This window comes from Phyllostomus hastatus, unplaced genomic scaffold (assembly GCF_019186645.2).
Source record: "Phyllostomus hastatus isolate PE091 unplaced genomic scaffold, TTU_PhHast_1.1 phas_scaffold_78, whole genome shotgun sequence".
Lineage (NCBI taxonomy): Eukaryota > Metazoa > Chordata > Mammalia > Chiroptera > Phyllostomidae > Phyllostomus > Phyllostomus hastatus.
In genome coordinates this window covers 66166509-66188537 of record NW_025334041.1, presented here as the reverse complement: position 1 = coordinate 66188537, position 22029 = coordinate 66166509, and the positions used below count along the sequence as shown (strand labels likewise).

Sequence of the window (22029 nt, the reverse complement as noted above, 5' to 3'; positions counted from 1 at the left end):
CCATTAAATATGGCAGTTCTAGATGCCCTTTATCAGGTTGAGGAAGTTCTCCTCTATTTGTAACCAAATGCAGGTTCAGCTTCTGCTGCAACAAAAACCAAACTTGTAAGACAAGCTTGTGAGACCAGAGATGCTGGTGTTAATTCAAGTGCCAATGACCTGAGAAGATGGAGGACTCTCATCTAAAAGCCCATCTTAACATCTCAGTGCAGGCAAGGGTTTTTATTAGAAGAGGGAGAGAAATCAGAATAGAGAAATCAAAATAAAGAAATCAGGGGAAGAGGGTTGAAACTTATCTACACATAAGTCTGCACAATTCATTCCAGTGATGATTTTGAAACTGGTCAAGCAGAGGTCTGTGTTTGTGCTTGAGAGTCAGAAAGTCTCTTGGAGCCAGAACATCCAGTTGCTGGAGTCAGCCTCCTTCCCTGAAGCTAATTCCTAGACTCTTACACAAATTTGCAGCTTATCAGCAGGTTACATATTGGGTTGGCCAAAAAGTCCATATGGGTTTTTTCCATAAAATAAAAGACACATTTTTCATTTTCATCAAAAATGTTATTGATCTGGATATTTTGAGTATGTCAGCTGTCTCCCACATGGTATAACATTGATTGTTCTCAATTAATGTCTCAGTTTGATCACTGTCAACCTCAGCTGGTCTACCCAACCATGGAGCATCATCCAGCAAGAAATGTCCAGCACAAAACTTTGCAAACTACTTTTGACAAGTTCAATCAGTCACAGGACCTTCTCCATACACTGCACAGATCTTTTTTTGCATTTCAGTTGCATTTTTACCTTTCTTGAAATAATAAAGCATAACATGCTGAAAACGTTGCTTATTTTCTTCCATCTTCAGTATTAAAATGACTACACAAAAATTCACCATTTTGATAAGTTGTTGTTTTGTGTTTTTTTTTAATGCACGCTGGTATGACAGCTGTCATAGCACAGTCTCCCAAAATTGTTTGAAATGAAGTTAGACAACTAAGCACTACTAGAACCATCTTATGGAAAAAAAGAAATAAACTTTTTGGCCAACCCAATATTAGTTAACAATTCATCTTTTATGAAAACACTTTTAACAGAAAGAGTAGAGAGGTGGGTTATGTATTGATGTAGTTTACTGAGATTTTTAAATTATTAATGGATACTGAATTTTGTCTATTTTATGCAGCTATTGAGATGACCATATGGTGTTTCTTCTTTAGTAAATTGATAATACCAATTATATCATTTTGATTTTTTAATGTTGAACTAGAATTGCATTGTTAAGATAAAAACCACTTGCTCAAGCTGTATTATCCTTTTTCATACATTGGCTGGACTCAATTTGCCAGTACTTTGTAGATGATTGTATATCTACATTCATGAGGAATATTGGCTTACAGTTTTCATGTGAAATCTTTGCCTGGTATGGATATTAAGGTAATGCTGGACTCGTAAAATGAGGTGGGGAGTATTCTCTCTTCTTTGTACATTGGAAAGTTTATGTGGATATATCATTTATTTAATGGTTGGTAGAAAATTCTTTTCTACCAGTGAAACCACCTGAGCTTGATCTTTTCTTTCTTTTGGGAAGGTGGGGATGGGGGCTGGGACCAAGTTACTTTATTTGAAAGAATGGTACATATGAAAGAAGATACAAATGGATGATTTGATACCAGTTATAGAAAAGGTAACAGTAACTCCAACATGCACATACTGCTTTGGCAACCAGGGAATGCCCGTGGTGGTGAAAAGGCAGCCTAAGGCTTAGCTCTCTGTACTGCCTCCCAGTGTGTGCTTGTCAAAGAGATCCTTTGCCATGCCAGAACCAGGGGCCCCCAACCTGCACAGGTTGGTTACATGGTCACCCACTTCTTCACTGGATTTCACCTGCTCATCCAGGTAATGAGTCTTAATGAAGTCACACCAATGAGGGTTATTTTTTTCAGTAGCCAGTTTGTGCAAGCCCAGTAGTGACTGATTCACACTTTTTTCCAAGTGTATTGCACACTCTATTGCATTCAGCCATGTTCTGGTTTCTTGATACCCTGCGGAAGAGTCGGCCACCTCATTCGTTCTGCAGTTTCATCAGTTTCCCAGCATGTACCCCCTCTTCATGAGATTGGTGAAGAAAATATTTGCCAAAATTCTTCCAAGCCACATCATTTCGGTCAAAATAGTAAGACATAGACAGGTGGACATAGAAGTATAGAGCTCCAGATTGATCTAGCAGTTAATGGCAGCCTCCACATTTTGGTGGTAGTTCTGGTGCACCTGTGAGGTAGATGTGGTCATCCTGTTGCGAGGCTGAGGACAGGCGGCTTCTGGGCTCCGGAGCAGTGGCTGCTGCCATGGGGCACTTGGAATGACATTCAGAGGGAGCTGTGAAGAGGTGGCAGAAGAATGGATCTGGGTGGCTGGCTGGGATGGGGGTCAAGTGCAGCATTCCATTCAAGCAGCATTGAAGCAGGGAAACCACAGCAACTCTTGTTGAAGACTTGAGCATAGATTTTTTTGTGTGGGAAAGTTTTTTTTTTTTAATTTTTTTTATTTTTTAAAGACTTTATTTATTTTTAAAGAGAGGGGAAGGGAAGGAGAAAAAGAGGGAGAGAAATATCAATGTGTGGTTGCCTCTTGTGTGCCCCCCACTGGACACCTGGCCTGCAACCCAGGTATGTGCCCTGACTGGGAATCGAACCAGTGACCCTTTGGTTTGCAGCCTACACTCAATCCACAACTACACCAGCCAGGGCGGAAAGTTTTATTTTTAACTTTTAATTTTTCAATTATAGTTGACATGTAATATTATATTAGGTTCAGGTGAACAACATAATGATTAGACATATAACTTAGGTGATCATCCCAATAAGTTAGTACCCACCCGATAGCATACATAGTGACAATGTATATTCCCTATGCTGTACTTCACATCACTGGGACTGTTTTTTATATTCGGCAGTTTGGTTTTGGGGAAGGTTTTTTGTTACAAATTAAATTTCTTTAATGGATGTAGAACTGTATAGTTTTCAGTTTCATTTTGAGTGAGCTTTGGCAGATTGTGGTTTTTAGATAACCGTTTAGATGTCCATTTCTTCTAGTTTTAAAATTTATGGCCCTAGAGTTGTTTGAAGTATTACTTTGTCATCCTTTTTTACATGTAAAAAGTATCTGTGATGTCCATGTTTCAGTTTTTATTTTTGTGTTCCTTCTTATTCTTGGTAGTTCTCTCTAGGGTTTTTAATCAGACCTTTTTGAGGCATTAGCCTTTTGTTCTATTGCTTTATTTTTTGCTGTTTTTCATTCATTTCTTCTCTTGTCTATTCTTTTTCTTTTGTGTATTTTGGGTTTAATTTACTCTAGTTTTTTTAGGGTGGTAACATAGATTATTGGTTTGAGGCATTTCTTTTCAAAGTAAGCATGTAGTACTGTAAATATCCTTCCAAGTATTGCTGTAAATGCAGCCAACACTTTCTGATATGTCATTTTCAATTCCAATTGATTAAAAATGTTTTATAATTTACATAGTGACTACTACTTTGACCAGTGAGTTATTTAGAAGGTTTTGCTTCATTTCAAACTATTTAGGAATTTACCGATATCTTATTACTGGTTTTTTGCTCAGGTATGACATCCACTTACTTTGTATAGCATCGAAGGGTTTTGTACTCATATTTTAGCCCACATTTGGCCAGTGCATAAAAATTCTAGCTGAATTCATTTTACCCTCTTATGTGGAAGCCTCATCTTCCCGTTCTCTACCATGGGTGAGCCAGTGCTCAGCATTCCATTTCTCCTTGGAGATGCTTATCTTCCCTTAGATTCTGGGCTAGTTGATACACAAACTTAGTGGTGGGTTCAAGAAAAGTTATTTTTTTTGTTATTGATAATGCAGGAGAAATGTGCTTTACAGCTTTCTACATACAAAGGTGAAGCAATGTCATGTGTTTTAAGCTATAATTTGGGAAATATTTTAGAGTTCTAGTTATAGAGGCAGAATGAGCAAAGTTGATGACTTTATTAAAGTGCATTTTAAGTCTTCATTGGAAACATAACTGCAGTCTGTAGTCTCTTGAACTTCTCAAGTAGCCCTATTGTTTTGTTATAATAATTTTTTTTTCCTAACTACAATGACCTTCTCATTCTGTACAAGATAGCAGGAGTGAGTTCTTGCACATACTTGTCACCCCTACCTTCTTTTCTAATGTAAGTTTCTGGCACATTTTGTGCATTTGTGAATGGGTGACAGTCTCGGCTTATTTCTTCTTTGGAGTAGTACAGGTTGCTGCTTCCTGGTAGAGTACATGTATATAAAAAATTCAGATTCAGCTCACTCCTACTTGATTGTGTGATAAAACAGTCTTATAATAAGGCACTTCATTCAGGCCCAGCAATTATTGAATGAACAGAGTCCAGGAAAATCACCTGTTGTGCAGGGTTTTAGACTGGTAATTGACAAAGATACACAGCTGTCAATGTCGGTTATTTTCTACTACAAAATAATTTGGCTAACTTAAAGCTTAATCCTTAGGGAGAGAAAGATAGTTTATGGAAATGATTTTGAGATGTTTGTTTTAGAGAACTTTAGCTCTCTAATTGTGGTTATCATGATTTGATTTTTTTTTTGTTACTAATTTAACTTTATTTATTGCTGTTCTTTTACAGAAAATTCTTCCAGGAGGAAATACATCGTTTGATGTAGTTTTCCTTGCAAGAGTAGTAGGAAATGTAGAAAATACTTTATTTATTAACACATCTAATCATGGCGTATTTACCTACCAGGTAAGAACCAGAATTAAAACATTTGTTTGTTTATATTTTTTATGGTCAATTGATTTTTTCATTGCATTTTTTCCATTACCATTTAGTTCCCTTATACCATCCTTTCGTCAACCCCCGGCAATCACCTCACTGTTGTCCATGTTCATGTGTTCTTTTCTCTTTTTGCTCAATCCCTCCACCCCTAAACTCCCCTTAGCTGTCATCCTTCTCTCCATCTATGAATCTGTCTCTATTTTGCTTGTTAGTTCAGTTTGTTCATTAGATTCCACATATAAGTGAAATCATACGTGGTATTTGTCTTTCTCTGACTGGCTTATTTCACTTAGCATAATGTTCTCCAGGTCCATCCTTACTCTCATAAAGGGTAAAATTTTCTTCCTTCTTATAGCCGAGTAGTATTCTATTGTATAAATGTCACATAGTTTTATCCACTAACCTACTGATGGACACTGGCTGCTTCCATATCTTGGTGACTATAAATAATGCTGCAGTGAACATAGGGGTGCATATGTTCTTTCAAATTAATGTTTTGGGTTTCTTCAGATATATTCCCAGAAATGGGATCTTGTTTATTTATTTTTAAACGTATGCATCATCTTTGACCTATCACATGACAAGCTTTGAGGAAGACCATTAAGTCAGCAATAATACTAAGTGTAAAAGATGAGACTTAGAGCATTTTTATAACTATTATTCTGTCCATGAATATTCCTATTCAAATTATACTGAACAAATTATCTTAAAGATACAACTGCAGTATAAATATAAGATTGATTGACAAAAGAATAGTAAAAATTATTTTCACACTGACTCTAATTTTTTTCCTTTTTGCACACTTGTGAAGCGTTCTCTACAAAAGTGTCAAGATTAAAACATAAATGCCTGCTTTTCTTAGTAAATATATTGTTTCAAATTTTTGTTTTTGTGTATAATTATTATTGGTCAGCTTGTTAAAGAAACTTACTGTTTATCAAGGTTATCAAGATTATTTAGAATAATTGTTTATATGACACTACATATTTAACATACTCTTCTGCAAATATTATAGATACTATTCTCAATTTTTTAGACCAAAAAGATGAAACTTGTAAAGGTTAAATAATTTACCCAGATTATGCTACTAGTAGGTCGTTGAACAGAAATTCAAACCCATGTCATTGTAAGTACAAACATTCTTAGCCACTGTGTTGTATTGCCCATGGAACTATTTTGTTAAAATGTTTTACTTTACAGTTTTTGTGCTTTTGTTTTTGAACATTTCCTCTCCAGTGCCCAGAACACTTCACATTTTGAAAATTCATGTCAGAATAAACATTCCATTTTAAGACATAAGCATATCTTTTACTTATGTAATGTGAATAAGTATTTAATGGTTGTTTAGTAGGCAGTCTGTAAATTTTTAAAGGCCTGTATAGATAAGTAACTATGACACTCTATAGATGACACTCATTTAAACATACACTTGTTAAGTAAATGAAAAGACTGTCATAAGAATATGAATACCTTTGCCCTGCCTAGCCACAGTGAGCCTAGGCGGTTGTGGCCGAATGGGATTACTTGAGGGTCATGATCAGATTCTTCTCGAGATGAGCTTCTGTGGCCAACTGTGTTTACCTCCACAAGTCTTGCTTCTAAATATTTCTCTAGTCTGTCTACCTCTCTCCCCTCAGTGCCATCTTCAAAGCTTTAATCACCCCTCACTCTATTACACAATAGCCTTCTAACTGGCCTGCCATTCCTCCCCAATCCCTTTGAACATAAATCAGATTTAGTCAACTTCCCCTTATAAATCCTTGTGTTTTCTTATTGCACATAGGGCAAAATGTAAACTTCTGACTGAGACCTGTAAGGATCTAAGAATCTGACTCCTATGTGTATCTCCTACCTCACCCTGTTTGACCATGCTTCTTTCTTCTCCCCGTCTTCAAACAAGGCAAGCCCTTTCCTGCTTCATGCCCTTTGCCTGTACACTGCCCCTTGCCTGCATCCACTCCTGGCACTGACTTTCATCTTTCAGGTGACAACAACTCACGTCACCTCCCCAGAGAAGACTATACTGGTCACCCTCTTAAAAGAATTGTCCCATCCTTCCTCCAGCCAGTTATTCTGTATCACATATTCCATTTTTTAAACCTTCTGTTGTTTTCCAGCCTGTTTCTCATACTAGAATATGAGTTTCATGAGAGAGGGCACATTATCTTGTTCACTCTTCAGTTATTCACTGCTGTGTTCATGCCTGGCACATTATAGGCACTTAGGAAATATTTGTCCCTTGTGTAACGGGCTCACACTGTTTAGTGGACCCCAGGCCTTCCCATGTGGGGATGGGATGACCTGAAGCTGTGCTTGGTATTTGAGAGATGTCTGGACCCTACATTCATCTTCTGAAGGTTAGAGTATGGAAATCTTTGGAGTCCCTATTTTCTTTTCTTGTCTATCCCATAACTTCATGAAGGACTGCTATCCTTGTATTGCCAGTATATCATAGAAACTATCCCAAATGTGTGTATGTGTAGTAAATCAAATATGTAGCCAAATCAGATATAGAGACTACATGTGTGCTCTTTTTAAAGGGAGTTGAGATTTTTTTAAATCTAAATTAGACTCACCAGTTTTTCCTGGATCAATCAGTCATAACCTATAAAAATGTTCATTATAAAAACAACTCAAATTGCTTTTTATTTCTTCCTTGAAACAGGTATTTGGTGTTGGAGTTCCGAATCCTTATCGCTTGAGGCCATTCATCGGGGCCAGAGTCCCTGTGAATAGCAGTTTCTCACCTATAATAAACATACACAACCCTCACAGTGAGCCTTTGCAGGTGAGTTTATTATGATGGTGATTTTGAATGAGCTTCATTTTGGTGGGAATTAAGGCTTAGCTTAAAATTTCAGTTTATTATAGTTTTAAAGACTTTAAATAATGTGATTTTAAAGTTGTATTGAATATGGGTATTCTTCTAATGCATCTTTCTGTGGTCTGAATTTTGAATGTCAGCAGTCTAGATATTGAATCTTTTTAACTGTTCCTTAAAAGATTATGGCTTCTTTGATACTACTGTTTAAGCAGCTCTGCATTTAAGAAGAATTTTCAGCTATATAAGGCTGCTACTTTTCTTGCCTATAAGCTCTTTGCAGTCCAATATAAATTTTTAAAAGCACAGTTTGTACTGGCCCAGGCCAGGTAGCTCAGTTGGTTAGAGCATCGTCCTGATAGGCCAAAGTTGCAGGTTCAATCTCTGGTCAGGGCACATAAAAGAAGAAACCAACGAATACATAAATAAGTGGAACAAGTCAGTGTTTCTCTTTCTCTCAAATCAATAAATAAATTTTTTTAAAAAAAGTTTCTATCTGTTTCTGAAATTAATAAAATTCTGGTGATGGCATCCTGGAAATTGAAGTCCAGGGGAAGGGTAATAGAGAATCATGATTAAAAGCAAACTTATTTTTTATTTAAAAAATCTAACTCCTTATTTTACCCAGTCTGTTAGTAGTAATTGTTTTCAAATTTGAAATTCCTCTTCACTGATTCCTTGTTTCTTCCACAGTGGGCATAGCTGGTGTGACTCATTCAGATATTTTTTAAAACCCCACCCACATCCCTAGTGACTTCCAACTGTATATTTGGTACTACTGTAGCTGATCTAGTTCTGTTGTCTGTGTTGGAAGGAGATTTGGATGCTTTCCAGAATGGCTCGTAATATCCATAGCCAGAGCACCCAGACCTAACACTGTAGGACTTAACAGTATCTTGAAAATGACAGGTGGAAGGAAATACTATATAATGTGGTAAGTTAAAGAGCTGTGGCAACCAACATGGATTTATCATCCTAGAACCCCCTGGTAGACATATTCCTAAACAGTGGAAGGGGAAATGAGGAAAAACAAGATGAGATTTTCAGAGCCTGAATTTTATGCTAAAATAGTAAGAAAGAGGTTTCTACCCAGCACTTGGCTGATACTGGATGAGGATAGCTACTAATAAAATTATAGGGTCTGGCACAAATAATGCCCTTTTTTATTACAAAATCATAAGCATGTGATTTTATAACATAACAATATTACACTCAAGCACACCAGATGATATTTTAGGTGAAATGTTCAAATTGCTGTCCATCTGATGCAAGACATTCACGTACCCTACCAACCACACTCAAGCAAGCCTTACTTTTGCTGAACCCTGTACTCTGCACAAATTTTAATTATTTTTCGTGACACATCTTCATCACAAAAAAAAATAAGGAAAAAGCTCTTGTGTCCTATTTGTACAGTGAAAAGTGTTTCCTTTTCATTGTCATCACTCTGTCACTTTAGGTAATGGTATATTTTCTCTGTTCTGGCTTTTATTACAAATCTATGCAGAAACCTCATAAATTCTTGCTACTTTCTTGTTTCGACTATTGTAAGTCAAAGACATTAAAAACAAAAACAAAAAAGCTTGTTTTCATTCTATCAGACCCTGCTACAAGAGTTGTCACGCTGCTGTGGTGGCAATATTATTGATGGGAGAGACATGGTTCTTCTTGCTGGTGCATGTAAAGAATTACAGATCAGCAAATCTATTAGCATGCAATCAGTTTATTAGTGGTCCATTCCCATGGAAGACAATGGGACTAACTAGAGTGAGGGGTGAAAGGCAGAGTTTCAGGGCAAAGCAAGGTGGTAAAAGTAAGAGTAGATGAAGATCAGGGTGGTGAGCCCCCTGGTGGCCTGAGGCGGGGTGGTCAGAGGCCCATTGGCCAGAGATCTAAGAACTCCAAGAGTGCCCAGAGAGAGACCTTTGTTCTGAGGACTTACGTAGTTGTCTGGTTAGGAGGAAAAAGTTATGTATTGATTAATGGGTAAATGTGGTGCCAGCTCTCCAGGGGGGCGGGGGGTGACTACTCAAATTAGGAATGTCTGGGGATCTGTTAACCCGAATCCTTATCTTGCTCCAGACTCCATTTGTTCATCATGTTATAAAACAAATATGTGACAGGAGGCAGTTATTTAAAATAGAGACACTTTCCAAAGTTATTTATTGGCTACTTTGGGCACCGTGGACCCTCTTCTGCATTCCAGGCCCTGGGATGAAAGCACAGTTTCAAGGCTTTCTTTCCCAGATAGTGGAAACGCTCCATAGAATTTCAGGGACCTTTCCTTTCTTGCTAACATAGTGTTTCTTGTGATGTTGGAACAGGTATTCACCTGGCAATATTATCAGACCAGGCTTAGGACTGATGAGTTAGTGTGTGAGACATGTCTCTCTCCTCCTCCCTGCCTTGGTTTACTATTCCTTCAACCTAAGTGAGAAAGGCATTTCCTGGCAACCAGGATGCTAGACGCTGGCCAGTAACAGCAGTACACTCTCAGAGTTCTTCTATGCTGTCTCCTGCCTCAATATGACAGAGCAGCCCAGGGTGCCCTCTCTGTGTAGTGCAGAGCACAGACTCAGGAGTTGCTTTCTGCTGAATGATGGAGGTCCCCAACTCAGCAAGTGGTTGCCAGTCTACAATTTTTTAAGTGGTCTTACTGTCTGTGCCTTCTCTTCTCAGCTTTTGAGTCAGGCTATCGTTTAGAAAAATTCTCTTTGAATTCAATACTGATTTTTTCTTTTGTTGATATGTAATTGACATGCACCATTAGTTTTAATTGTACAGTATAATGATTTCATATCTTTATATATTATGAAATGATCCCCACAATAAGGATCGTTAACATCCATCACCACATGGCTATAATTTTTTTTCCTTGTGACAAAAACTTTTAAGATCTACTCTTAGCAACTTTCAAATGTGCAAAACAGTATTGTTAACTATTGTCCATGCTGTACATTTCATTCCCAGCACTTGTTTTATAACTGGAAGTTTATATGGAAGGCACTTTCAACCTGATAGTCCTGTAATATGTTATACTATCATTAGTCTTGTCCTTGAATTTTAGAAAATATTGTAAAGCAAGAAGTTTTGTCTATTTTTTTTCATTATACAGTACAAACACAAGTATGTGTTTTCCCTGAAAAAAATATTATTTCAAACAAATATAAAGCAGGCGTCCCCTTGAACTTCTTCTCTTTCAATCCAGCACTGTCTAGTAGAATTTCCTTGTATAATGAAAAAGTTCTGTATTTGTTCTGTCCAGCACAGTAGCCATGAGCCACACATGGCTATTGAGCCTTGAATTTGTGACTAGGGTGGCTGAGGAACTAAACATTTTGTTTTATTTCAACTAATTAAAACTTAAATATAACCACATATAGCAGGTAACTAATGTATTAACACAACTCCAACCCCAATCCCTTCCTCATAGATACTACTCATACAATCTCAGTGTGCATCTCATCAGACTGTTTGTTGCATGCATTTGTACACATATATTTGGGCTTACAAAAAAACAGTCTTTGTGGGAATTTTAAAAATAAATTATATTCCTTAAACATTGGATTTCTTTTTTCCTAGACTTTATTAAATTAGGATAAATAGTACTGGACTAAAAATCAGGAATGTGTCACATACCTTTGATTTCATAATTTAGCCTTTTTCTCTCCCTGTCTTCTTATTTATTTCCCTGTTACCAGTAGTCTGCCTTTCAGCCTTTTGTTTCCAAACATTGTTATGCTTATTTCCTTAATACCTTGGAAGGTTAAATGAAATAGCATGAGATCTTTTCTGGTTTTTCAGAAAAAGTTCCATAGTTACCCCATCAGTTAAGGTGTTATTACTATTAATGCAATCAGTACTTTACAGGATACTAATGTAAGAAATTGGAAGGCAAGTAATACTCAGAAAAAATCCTAATTCATTAGTCTTTGTCCAATGCATTTCTTTAACACCACACACACCAAAAACCTTTAAGCTAATACTTATGTACTACTGTGTACTGCTTTGTCCTTTTTTAGGGACCCTTGGAGAACTTTTGTAATAAAACAAGGCTTTTTTACCCATTCTCTTACAACTTCACCTCAAATTTGCATTTAATTAAATAGATTATTCTCATAGGAAATAGGGTTACCTGCCATTAAAGGAAAGTCTCCTGTCATCGGGCCCATTCTGTTCCTAGGTCTTTTCCTGAAAGAAAGGAAAGCAGACATTCATACACAGACATATTAATGAATTGTTATTAGCAGCTTTATCTGTGATGACCAAAAACCCAAATGTTCATTATTAGTTGAATGGATCAAAGATTGTTGGATATTTATAAAATGGAAAAGAAATGAACTATAAATACATGCAATACCACAATGGATTTCAAAATCATTACACTGAGTAAAAGCAGCCAAACACAAAAGTACAGGCTTTTGATTCCATTTATATAAAACTCTACAAAATACAAACAAATCTAGAGTGGTCAAGAGCAACTCAGTGGATACCTAAGAATGAGAGGGGGCCAAGAAAGACAGGTAGATTGCAAAGTACATGAGGAAACTGTGTACATGGGGTATATTTCATCTCTTGATTGCAGTGGTAGCTTTATACTCTATACATATGTCAGAATTCATCATCTTGTGCACTTTAAATATGTACAGTTTATTGTATATTAGACCTCATTAAAACTATTTTAAGCCCTGGCCAGTGTGCCTCAGTTGGTTGGAGCATCATCCTGTAAACCAAGGGTCACAGGTTTGATTCCCAGTCAGGGCGCATGCCTAGCTTGTGTGTTTGGTACCTGGTCAGGGCACATGTGGGGTCAACCAATCGATATTTCTTTCTCACACTGATGTTTCTCTCCCTCTCTCCCTCCCTTCCTTCCCCTGTCTCTGAAATCAATACGCATGTCCTCAGGTGAGGATTTTTTTTAAGGGTGTTTTCTCAACTGGTAGTCATTTTTCTTTCATTTACAAAAAAAACTATTTTATTTTTGAAAGTCACGCATATAGGTACAAGCCACAGAGGCATTAACAGCACCTGTGATTTTGCCAACAGTAGAAGCCAAATGTTTTCATACTACATTAAAATTATTTTATGTGTTTCAGAGTAATACACTCTTCACTGTTTCACAATTATAGTAGCTATTAGGTCCACTGCTAGGTCTTATAAATGTGTGAATAAAAAAGCACTGTGTTACTATAAGAAAATACAGAATTTAAGTGCCTTGGAGAGCCCTCCATTCACCTGGCCCCTTCCTTCCCATTGCAGGACACCTGGCTTCTGACTTGGCCTTCTTGCCCCCACCAGGTGGTAGAGGTGATGGGCCAGGAGGGCTGGAGCCAGGTTGGGTTTACCCTTGTGACTGGCTGGGCTTCCAGGGCCCTCCCAGTGGGATGGGAATTGGGCTGGAACTTGGCCCTGGAGCCAAGGTGGGGGATTCCCCTTGTCCCCTGCTTTATGAGTTAGGTTGGAGGATGGCCTACTATGAGCCTAAGGCTAAAGTGAGGCTAGTGGCCCAAGGCAGCCTGGAGATGGCCCATCCCAAGGGTCAGGCAGAAGCCAGGAAGGAGAACAACTCTAAGGGTCCTCCCCCTAGCCTTGTGCTGCTCCTCCTGGGGCCATGAAGCTGGAGCCAAACCCTGAAGAGGAGGCAAATGAGGACATGAGAGCTCTGAATAAAGACCTCAAGTAATTTGCCAAGCTCTTGAAGCAGAAGAGTATCACCCTGGGATACACCCAGGCTGATGTGGGGCTCACCCTGGGTGTTCTTTTTGGGAAGGTGTTCAGCCAAACGACCATCTGCCACTTTGAGGCTCTATAGCTCAGTTTGAAGAACATGTGTAAGCTGCAACCCCTCCCGCAGAAATGGATGGAGGAAATTGACAACAAGAATCTTCATGAATATGGAAAGCAAAGACCTTTGTGCATGCTTGAAAGAGTAAGCAAACAAGTATTAGGAACCGAGGGAGGGACAACCTGGAGAACATGTTCCTGCAGTGGTGGAAGCCCATCCTGCAGCACATCAGCCACATTGCCCAGAAGCTCAGCTGGAGAAGGACACGGACCTAGTGTGGTTCTGCAGCCATCACCAGAAGGGCAAGCAATCAAGTAGTGACTGTTCTCAAAAGGGTTTTGAGGCTTCTGGACCTCCTTTCTCAGGGTACCAGTATCATTTCCTGTGGCACCTGGGCCTCATTTTGGTACCCCAGGCTATGCTGGCCCTCATTTCAGTATGCTGTACTGCACAGTCCCCTTTCCTAAGGGTGAAGCCTTTCCCTCTGTCTGTCACCACTCGAAGTTCTCCCATGCATTCCAACTGAGCTGCCAGCCTAGAGGACAGGGGAGACCTAGGGAAAGAACCCTGAAATTGTTCCAGGACTTTGGAATTAAGTTCTTACTTCAATATAGAATTGGGAGCACAGACAGGTTAGGGGCAGGGAGTTTGGAGAACTGGTTAGAGGGAAGGTGAAGTTCAGTGATGCTCTTGATTTTAATCCCCACATCACATCACTTTGGTTTTAGAGAGACCTGGGTCACACACACAAGAAACAGCAAATTTGTATTTCTAAAATTTGATAATTTTCACAAACTACTGTAAGTGTCCTATGGGTGGGTTTTCTAAAGCTCAGTATTTGAGACAACTCCACTGTTTCAAAGTTTAATATTTCAAAGTCAGATTATTTTTGTGAAAAATACCACCATTCCTTACACTTATGAGTAGCTAACTTTGCTGATGTGATGTGACACTTATCCTACATTTATACCTAAATCTTTTAAAATCTTTTCTGATAAACAATTGGGTTATCAAACTCATTTCTATATAACAGCAAACCAGGTACATCGAAGAGATGACTTTTAACTCAACTTTCGTGTGCTTTTTTGTTATAGGTTGTAGAAATGTACTCTAGTGGAGGAGATCTTCACCTAGAACTTCCAACGGGTCAACAGGGAGGTACCAAAAAATTGTGGGTGAGTGCTAACACATTTTTCTCTCACATGTGATCACATGAAACTATTTTTTTTTCCTTAAATACACCAGACACTACTTACCTCTTTATCTCCTGAAAAAATGTGGGTGACTTTTTAAATATCATCTTAAAATTAATTTTATATCACATATATTTGAAAAGTGGATGAGAGAGTGAGAGAAAAACAGTAATTTTTTAAAAACAGCAGTGAACAAAATTGTTGGGATCTTTAAACCACTGTGGAGAAAAGGAAGAGGTTTTGTCTGTTTATCCTAATTATATTGGTGAAGTTGTCTCTGAACCTAATCATTTATACTTTAAGATTTTTTTAACTATTTTATTTTATTCTTTTTTATTGTTCAATTACAGTTGTCTATTTTTCCCCCATTATTCTCCCCTGCCCTCTCCACTCCCCACCTCCCACATTCAGTCCTCACCCCTCCCCACCCCATTGTCTTTGTCCATGGGTCCTTTATACATGTTACTGGACTTGACCCTTCCTCTTCTTTCCCTCATTGCTTCCTCGCCCCCTCCCTCTGGTCTCTGTCAGTTTGTTCTTTGTTTCCATGTCTCTGGTTCCATTTTGCTTGCTTGTTTATTGATTAGGTTCCTACTTATAGATAAGATCATACAGTATTTGTCTTTCACCGCCATGCTTATTTCACTTAGCATGATACTCTCCAGTTCCATCCATGCTCTCTTGAAGGGTAGGAGTGCCTTCTTTCTTTTTGCTGCATAGTATTCCATTGTGTAAATGTACCATTTTTTGATCTACTCATTTACTGATGGACACTTAGGCTGTTTCTAGCACTTGGCTATTGTAAATTGTGCTGCTGTGAACATTGGGGTGTTTAAGTTCTTTTGACTTGGTGTTTCAGGATTCTGAGGGTATAAGCCCAGCAGTGGAATTGCCAGGTTAAAAGGCAGTTCCACTTGTAGATTTTTGAGGAAATTCCATACTGTTTTCCACAGTGGCTGCACCAGTCTGCATTCCCACTAACAGTGTATTTGGTTCCCTTTTCTCCATAACCTCGCCAGCACTTGTTGTTTGTTGATTTGTTTATATAGCCATTCTGATCAGTGTGAGGTGGTATCTCACTGTGATTTTAATTTGTATCTCTCGGATGGCTAGTGATGCTGAGCATCCTTTCCTATGTGTCTGGGCCCTCTGTATGTCCTCCTTGGAGAAGTGTCTGTTCAGGTGCTTTGCCCATTTTTTAATTTTCTTCCTGGTGTGGAATCGTGTGAGTTCTTTATATATTTTGGAGATCAAACCCTTGTCTGAGGTGTCATCAGCAATTATGTTTTTCCATATAGTTGGTTCTCTTTTCATTTTAATGCTGTTTTCTTTAGCCATGCAGAAGCTTTTTAATTTGATGAGGTCCCATTTGTTTCTTCTTTCCTTTTTGTCCCTTGCTTTAGGGAACATATCAGTGACAATGTGGCTGCGTGGAATGTCTGAGATTTTCCTGCCTATGTTTTCCTCTAGGACTTTTATGGTGTCACGACTTACGTTTAAGTCTTTTATCCATCTTGAGTTTATTTTTGTGTATGGTGTAACTTGAGTTTATTTTTGTGTATGTCATGACCTGTTGATCGAGTTTCATTTTTATTGCATGTACCTGTCCAGCTCTCCCAACACCATTTGTTTAAGAGGCTGTTTTTACTCCATTTTGTCTGTTCCTGTCCCCTTTGTTGAATATTAATTGAGCATAGAGACATGGGTTTATATCTGGGCTTTCAGTTCTGTTCCATTGATCTTTGTGTCTGTTCTTATGCTAATACCAGGCTGTTTTGATTATAGTGGCCTTGTAATACAGTTTTATATCAGGTATTCTGATCCCTCCTATTTTCTTCTTCTTTGTCAAAATTGCTGAAGCTATTCAGGATTATTTATGAGTCCATATAAATTTTTGAAATATTTGTTCTATATCCGTGAAATGTATCATTGGGAAATATGTCTATAGGGATTGTGTTGAATCTATAAATTGCTTTGGGTAGTGTGGACATTTTGATGATGTTAATTCTTCTAATCTATGAACACTGTACAAGCTTCCATTTCTTTGTGTCTTTCTTAATTTCTTTCTTTCGTGTTGTGTAGCTTTCTGAGTACAGGTCTTTTACCTCCTTGGTTAGGTTTATTCCTAGGTACTTTATTTTTCTTGTTGCTATAGCAAATGGGATTTTTTTCCTAATTTCTGTTTTTGATATTTCACTGTTGATATACAAAAACGCTTCCAATTTCTGAATATTGACTTTGTATCCCACTGTTTTGCCAAATTCACTTATTAGGTTGAGTAGTTTTTTGGAGTCTGTAGGGTTTTCTATGTACACTATCATGTCATCTGCCAACAATGACAGTTATACTTCATCCTTTCCAATTTGGATGCCTTTTATTTCTTTTTCTTGTCTGATCACTGTGGCTAGGACTTCCTATACTATGTTGAATAGAAGTGGAAAAAGCAGACACCCTTGTCTTGTTCCTGATGTTAGTGGGAAAGCTTTTAGTTTTTGCCTGTTGAGTATGATGTTGGCTGTAGGTTTCTCGAATGTGGACTTTATTATGTTGAGAAATACTCCCTCTATTCCCAGTTTGCTGAGTGTTTTTACCATAAATGGATGCTGTACCTTATCAAATGCTTTTTCTGCATCCATTGGTATGATCATGTGATTTTTATCTTTCCTTTTGTTTATGTGATGTATTACGTTTATTGATTGGCAAATATTGTACCATCCTTTCATCCCTGGGATGACTTTCACTAGATCATGGTGTGTGATCTTTTTAACATATTCCTGGATGTGGTTTGCCAATATTTTGTTGAGGATTTTAGCATCAATGTTCATCAGCAATATTGGCCTGAAGTTTTCTTTCATTGTTGTGTCTTTCTCTGGTTTTGGGATTAGGATGATGCTGTCTTCATAAAAAGAGTTTGGTAGTCTTCCCTCTTCTTGGATTTTTTGGAATACTTTGAGAAGGATAGGGGTTAGTTCTTCTGTAAATGTTTTGTAAAATTCTCCTGTGAAATCATCCAGTCTAGTGCTTTTTGATTACTGCTTCTATTTCTCTAGCTATTATAGGTCTGTTCAGGCTTTTGGCTTCTTCTGGATTCAGTTTTGGAAGATTATATGTTTAGAAATTTGTCCATTTCACCCAGGTTTCAAATTTCTTGGCATATACTCATTTGTAGTGATTTCTTAGAATCCTTTGTGTTTCTGTGGTCTCAGTTGTAGTTTCTCCTCTTCCATTTCTGATTTTATTTGGGTCTCTCTTTTTCTTGATGAGTCTGGTTAAAGGCTTGTCAATTTTGTTTATCTTTTGAAAGAACCTGCTCCTGGATTTATTGATCCTTTGACTTGTTCTTTCAGTCTCTATGTCATTTAATTCTTCTCTAATCTTGATTATTTCCTTCCTTCTTCTTGCTCTGGGCTTTATTTCTTGTTGTTCCTCCAGTTCTTGTAGACGTAAGATTAGGTTATTTATTTGAAATGTATTTACCCTTTTTAGGTAGATCTGTATTGCTATGAACTTTTCTCTCAGGACTGCCTTCACTGTGTCCCATATTTTGGGGGCTGTTTTGTGTTCGTTTTCATTTGTTCCCAGAAACTTTTTTGATTTTTCTTGTTCTCATTATTACCCCATTCATTGCTTAATAGCATGCTATTCAGTATCCAGGAATTTTAATATTTTTGAGTTTTTCCTTCAGATTTGTTTCTAGTTTCCAAGAAAATGCTTTATATGATTTCAGTTTTCTTTAATTTTTTAAGGCTTGTTTTGTGTCCTATCATGTGGTCTCTCTCTCTTTGAAAATATTCTTGTACATTTAAAAAGAATGTGTATTTTGCTTCTTTGGGATGAAAAGTTCTGTAGATATCAGTTAAGTCCATTTGATCTAGTGTGTTGTTCTGTACCATGATATCGTTGTTGATATTTTGTTTGAAGATCTATCCATTTTTGACAGTGAGGTGTTAAAATCCCCTAGTAAAAGTCTGTTGCTGTCTATATCTTTCTCGAAGCCCTCCAAGATTTATCTTATGTATTTGGGTGCTCCTATATTGGGTGCATATATGTTTACAATGTTCATGTGTTGATGGATTCTTCCTTTGCGTATTAAGAAGTCTCTTTCTGTGTCTGGCTTTATGGCATTTGTTTTGAAGTCTGTTTTATCAGATATAAGTACTTCTATCTGGATTTTTTTTTCCTGTCCATTTGCTCAGAAAATTTTGTCCAACCCTTCACTTTCAGTCTGTGTAAGTCTTTTATTCTGAGTTGGCTCTCGTGTAGGTAGCATATGTGCAGGTCATATTTTCTTAACCTCTTCAGCTACCTTATGTCTTTTGATTGGAGCATTTAATCCACTTACATTTAAGATTATTACTTGGAGGTACTTCTTCGTTGCCATTTTCCCCCTTTGTACCTGTGTTCTTCTCTCTCACACTCTTTTTCTTCATCTTCTTAAAGCAGTCCCTTTAGCATATCTTGCAATGGTGGTTTAGTGGAGGGGTATTCTTTTGGCCTTCTTCTGTCTAGGAAACTCCTTATTTCACCTCCTAATTAAATGAGAACCTTGCTGAGCAGAGTAGTCTTGGTTTCAGGCCTTTGCTTTTCACTACTTGGAATATTTCTTGCCATTCCCTTCTGGCTTGTAGTGTTTCTGTTGAGAAGTCAGCTGCTGACCTTATTGGGGCTCCCTTGTATGTTACTTCCTGTTTCTCCCTTGCTGCCTTTAAGATTCTGTCTTTGTCTTTGATTTTGGCTATTTTAATTATGATATATCTTGGAGTAGGCTACTTTGGGTTCATCTTTATTGAGACCCTCTGTGCTTCCTGGACTTATATGACCCCTTCTCTCATCAAATTAGGGAAGTTTTCTCTCATACTTGTTCAAACAGGTTTTCCACCCCTTCCTCCTCTTCTTCTTCTGGTATCCTTATTATATGGATATTAATCTGTTTCATGTTATCCTGCATTTCCTATAACCCTTCTTAGTTCTTTTTGTCTTTCTTCTTTTCTTGCTCTCTGTGGAAATTTTTTCTACCTTGTACTCCAGCTGGTTGGTTTGATCTAGCCTGTTTTTAATTCCTTCTGTTGTGTTCTTCAGTTCAATAATTGTATTCTTTATTTCATCCTGCCTCTTGTTGATAGTTTTTGTGTCCTTTTTTATGCTGATGTAGTTCACAGTAAGTTCCTTGTATCTTCCATGTAGTTTTTGGTAATTCTCAGTGAGCTCATTGAGCTTCTTTATAACCATTGTTTTGAATTCAATATCTGATCATTTACTTACCTCTATTTGATTTTGCACTCCTTCTGGGGATTCCTCCTTTCCTTTTGATTGGGAGTTGTTTTTTTGTCTCCCCATTTTAGAGAAGTCTCATCTTGTTTGCTTCTCCTTCTTAAATTGATCTGCTTTGACTCCCTGTCTTTCTGTTGTGAACTTCTATGGTAAAGTCCTATGTGATTCAGCGGTACCGTCTCCTTGGTCTCCTGAAGTTAATTCTTTTGTGATGCCCTTTATGTCACTTATGTGGGCTCTCTGGATGTAATTGAGTTTTGATTGTTGTTGGGTCATTCTTTGGTGAGGCCATCCCTCCAGCTGTTTGACTATGGGTCACTCCACCCACCACCTCTTATCTGCTGTTGTGCAGGTGCTGCCAGAACAAAACCACAAAGCCCAGGAAACAAACCCACATCCACAAAAATAACTTCCATCCACAATCCCACTATTAACAGGAAATGAATCAGTATTAATAGGGATGTAAAGGGGTTAAGACTATTAGAAAAAAGGAGAGTAAATATGAGATGACCTATGGAAAGAAAAATGATTTTGAGAAGGTAGAGGGAAGAGCACTAATAAGTTAAGAGTAGGGAATCAGAGAAATGCAAAGAGAGAAAGTAAAATTTCCTCACAAATTGAAAAAGGAGAAATAAAGTAAGAGAAGGGTAGCCTATAGTATTAGGTTTAAAGATAAATTTTTAAAAAACTAATAAAATAAGGTGAGAGAGAGAAAGTACAGGGTAAAAAAGTAAATTAAAAAATAGGAACAATATTGGAGAAAAAGATCCACCACAGCACTACCAACAACAGAGCTAAAATTAAATAAGTGGGTTTGGAATTAGAAGAACAGAAAGAAGGAAAAGCATAACAGATGTCTAGAGGCAAGAGAAGTGATTTTCAGATGATAGAGGAAGAGGGAATACTAAGAGTGAGGAAGAACAACCAGACTATGACAGGGAAAAATTAAAATTTGAGACAAAAAAAGAGTAGGAGAGGGGAATGGTAAAACTCGAGACTTGAAATGTAAAAATAGTGAAGATTGGGAAATAAAATTGAAAAATTGCAACAACAGCTACCCTGTCCACAACCAGTGAGCAAAGATCGCTAAAGGTAGAGTGAGAACATGGGTATTCTAAGAGTGGGAAAAGGAATGTGAGATGACCATTGACAAGAAAATTGGTTTTGAGAGGCTGGACGGGGGAGAAAGAGTAAGAATGTGGAATGGAAACAAAAGAGAAAATAAAATTTTAATGAAAGGAGAAAAGAAGGTAAAATGGGGTAAGAGAAGAGATTCAGTTCATAAAATATGTGAACTGAAATAAACTATAATACAAAGTCTAGTGACCTACTATTCACAAACATGAAGGACAAGAAATGAATGTTAAAAAACTATGCAGGAAAGAATATATCACAAATCATGGAGAAAACCACAGTGGATTTCATCCCAGTAGCATCTAGTGTTTACCACTGTTTTGTCTTTCTGATCCACCTCTCGTGATGTCAGATGGTGTCCCAGTCTGACCTTAGGCCACCTGTTCAATATTGCTAGGGATCCACAGTCTGTGTCTGACTCCTTCAGTTGTAAATCTAGTCACCCTGCACTCAGCTGTCAGTCTTAAGCACCATGGGGTGGGGCAGAGTCCCTCCTGGAGTCAGGGGCTATTGTTTCCCCTCAGGTTGCTGCCATGTGGAAGGGAGTGGTCTGCCTGAGCAAGATCACTGCTGCAGTGTGGGGAATGACTCAGCACCAGGATCCTGGCAACTCCTCTTTTAGTTCTGTCCTCAAAGCCTCCATCCCCAGTCTCTCCTCATGCATCTGTAGTCCACTCTGCCCCCACCTTTGCCTGAGCCCAGAGTAAGTGGCTACAAAAGAAAATCTATGTGTTGGCCCTTTAAACAACTCTTTGTGTCTTCAGCCATCCGTCTTTGGCAGAGAAAAACCCTCCCTCTTGTCGCAACTAGATGTTATCTGTGTACTTTTTGGGCTCTGGTACTTTAGGCTGAGGTTCCCAGCTTAGGATTTAGACCCCACATTTCTCAGGGGGATCCAACTGGCTGCTTAATCATCCCTCTAGCACCTCAACTGCTGCTTGTGGGCACCCAACAAGCCCTCTCATGTCTCCATCACACTTGTATCAGTCACATAGTGCTAAAGCTGTTTCTTCTGTCTGTCC

At 38.0% G+C, this 22029-nt stretch overlaps 1 protein-coding gene and 2 pseudogenes across 2 annotated transcripts in view; 2 read left to right on the top strand and 1 right to left on the bottom strand.

Moving 5' to 3' along the window:
* Positions 1-22029, top strand: part of TMEM131 (transmembrane protein 131) — a 221560-nt gene that overhangs the window by 106052 nt on the left and 93479 nt on the right. For both annotated transcript variants that reach the window (XM_045827146.1, XM_045827145.1), the window contains exons 6-8: positions 4654-4770; positions 7469-7591; positions 14504-14584. In XM_045827146.1, coding sequence (XP_045683102.1) covers positions 4654-4770; positions 7469-7591; positions 14504-14584 — 321 coding nt within the window. The remainder of the gene's footprint in view (positions 1-4653; positions 4771-7468; positions 7592-14503; positions 14585-22029) is intronic.
* Positions 1759-2286, bottom strand: LOC123811147 (annotated as a pseudogene).
* On the top strand, positions 8460-13935 carry LOC123812085 (annotated as a pseudogene).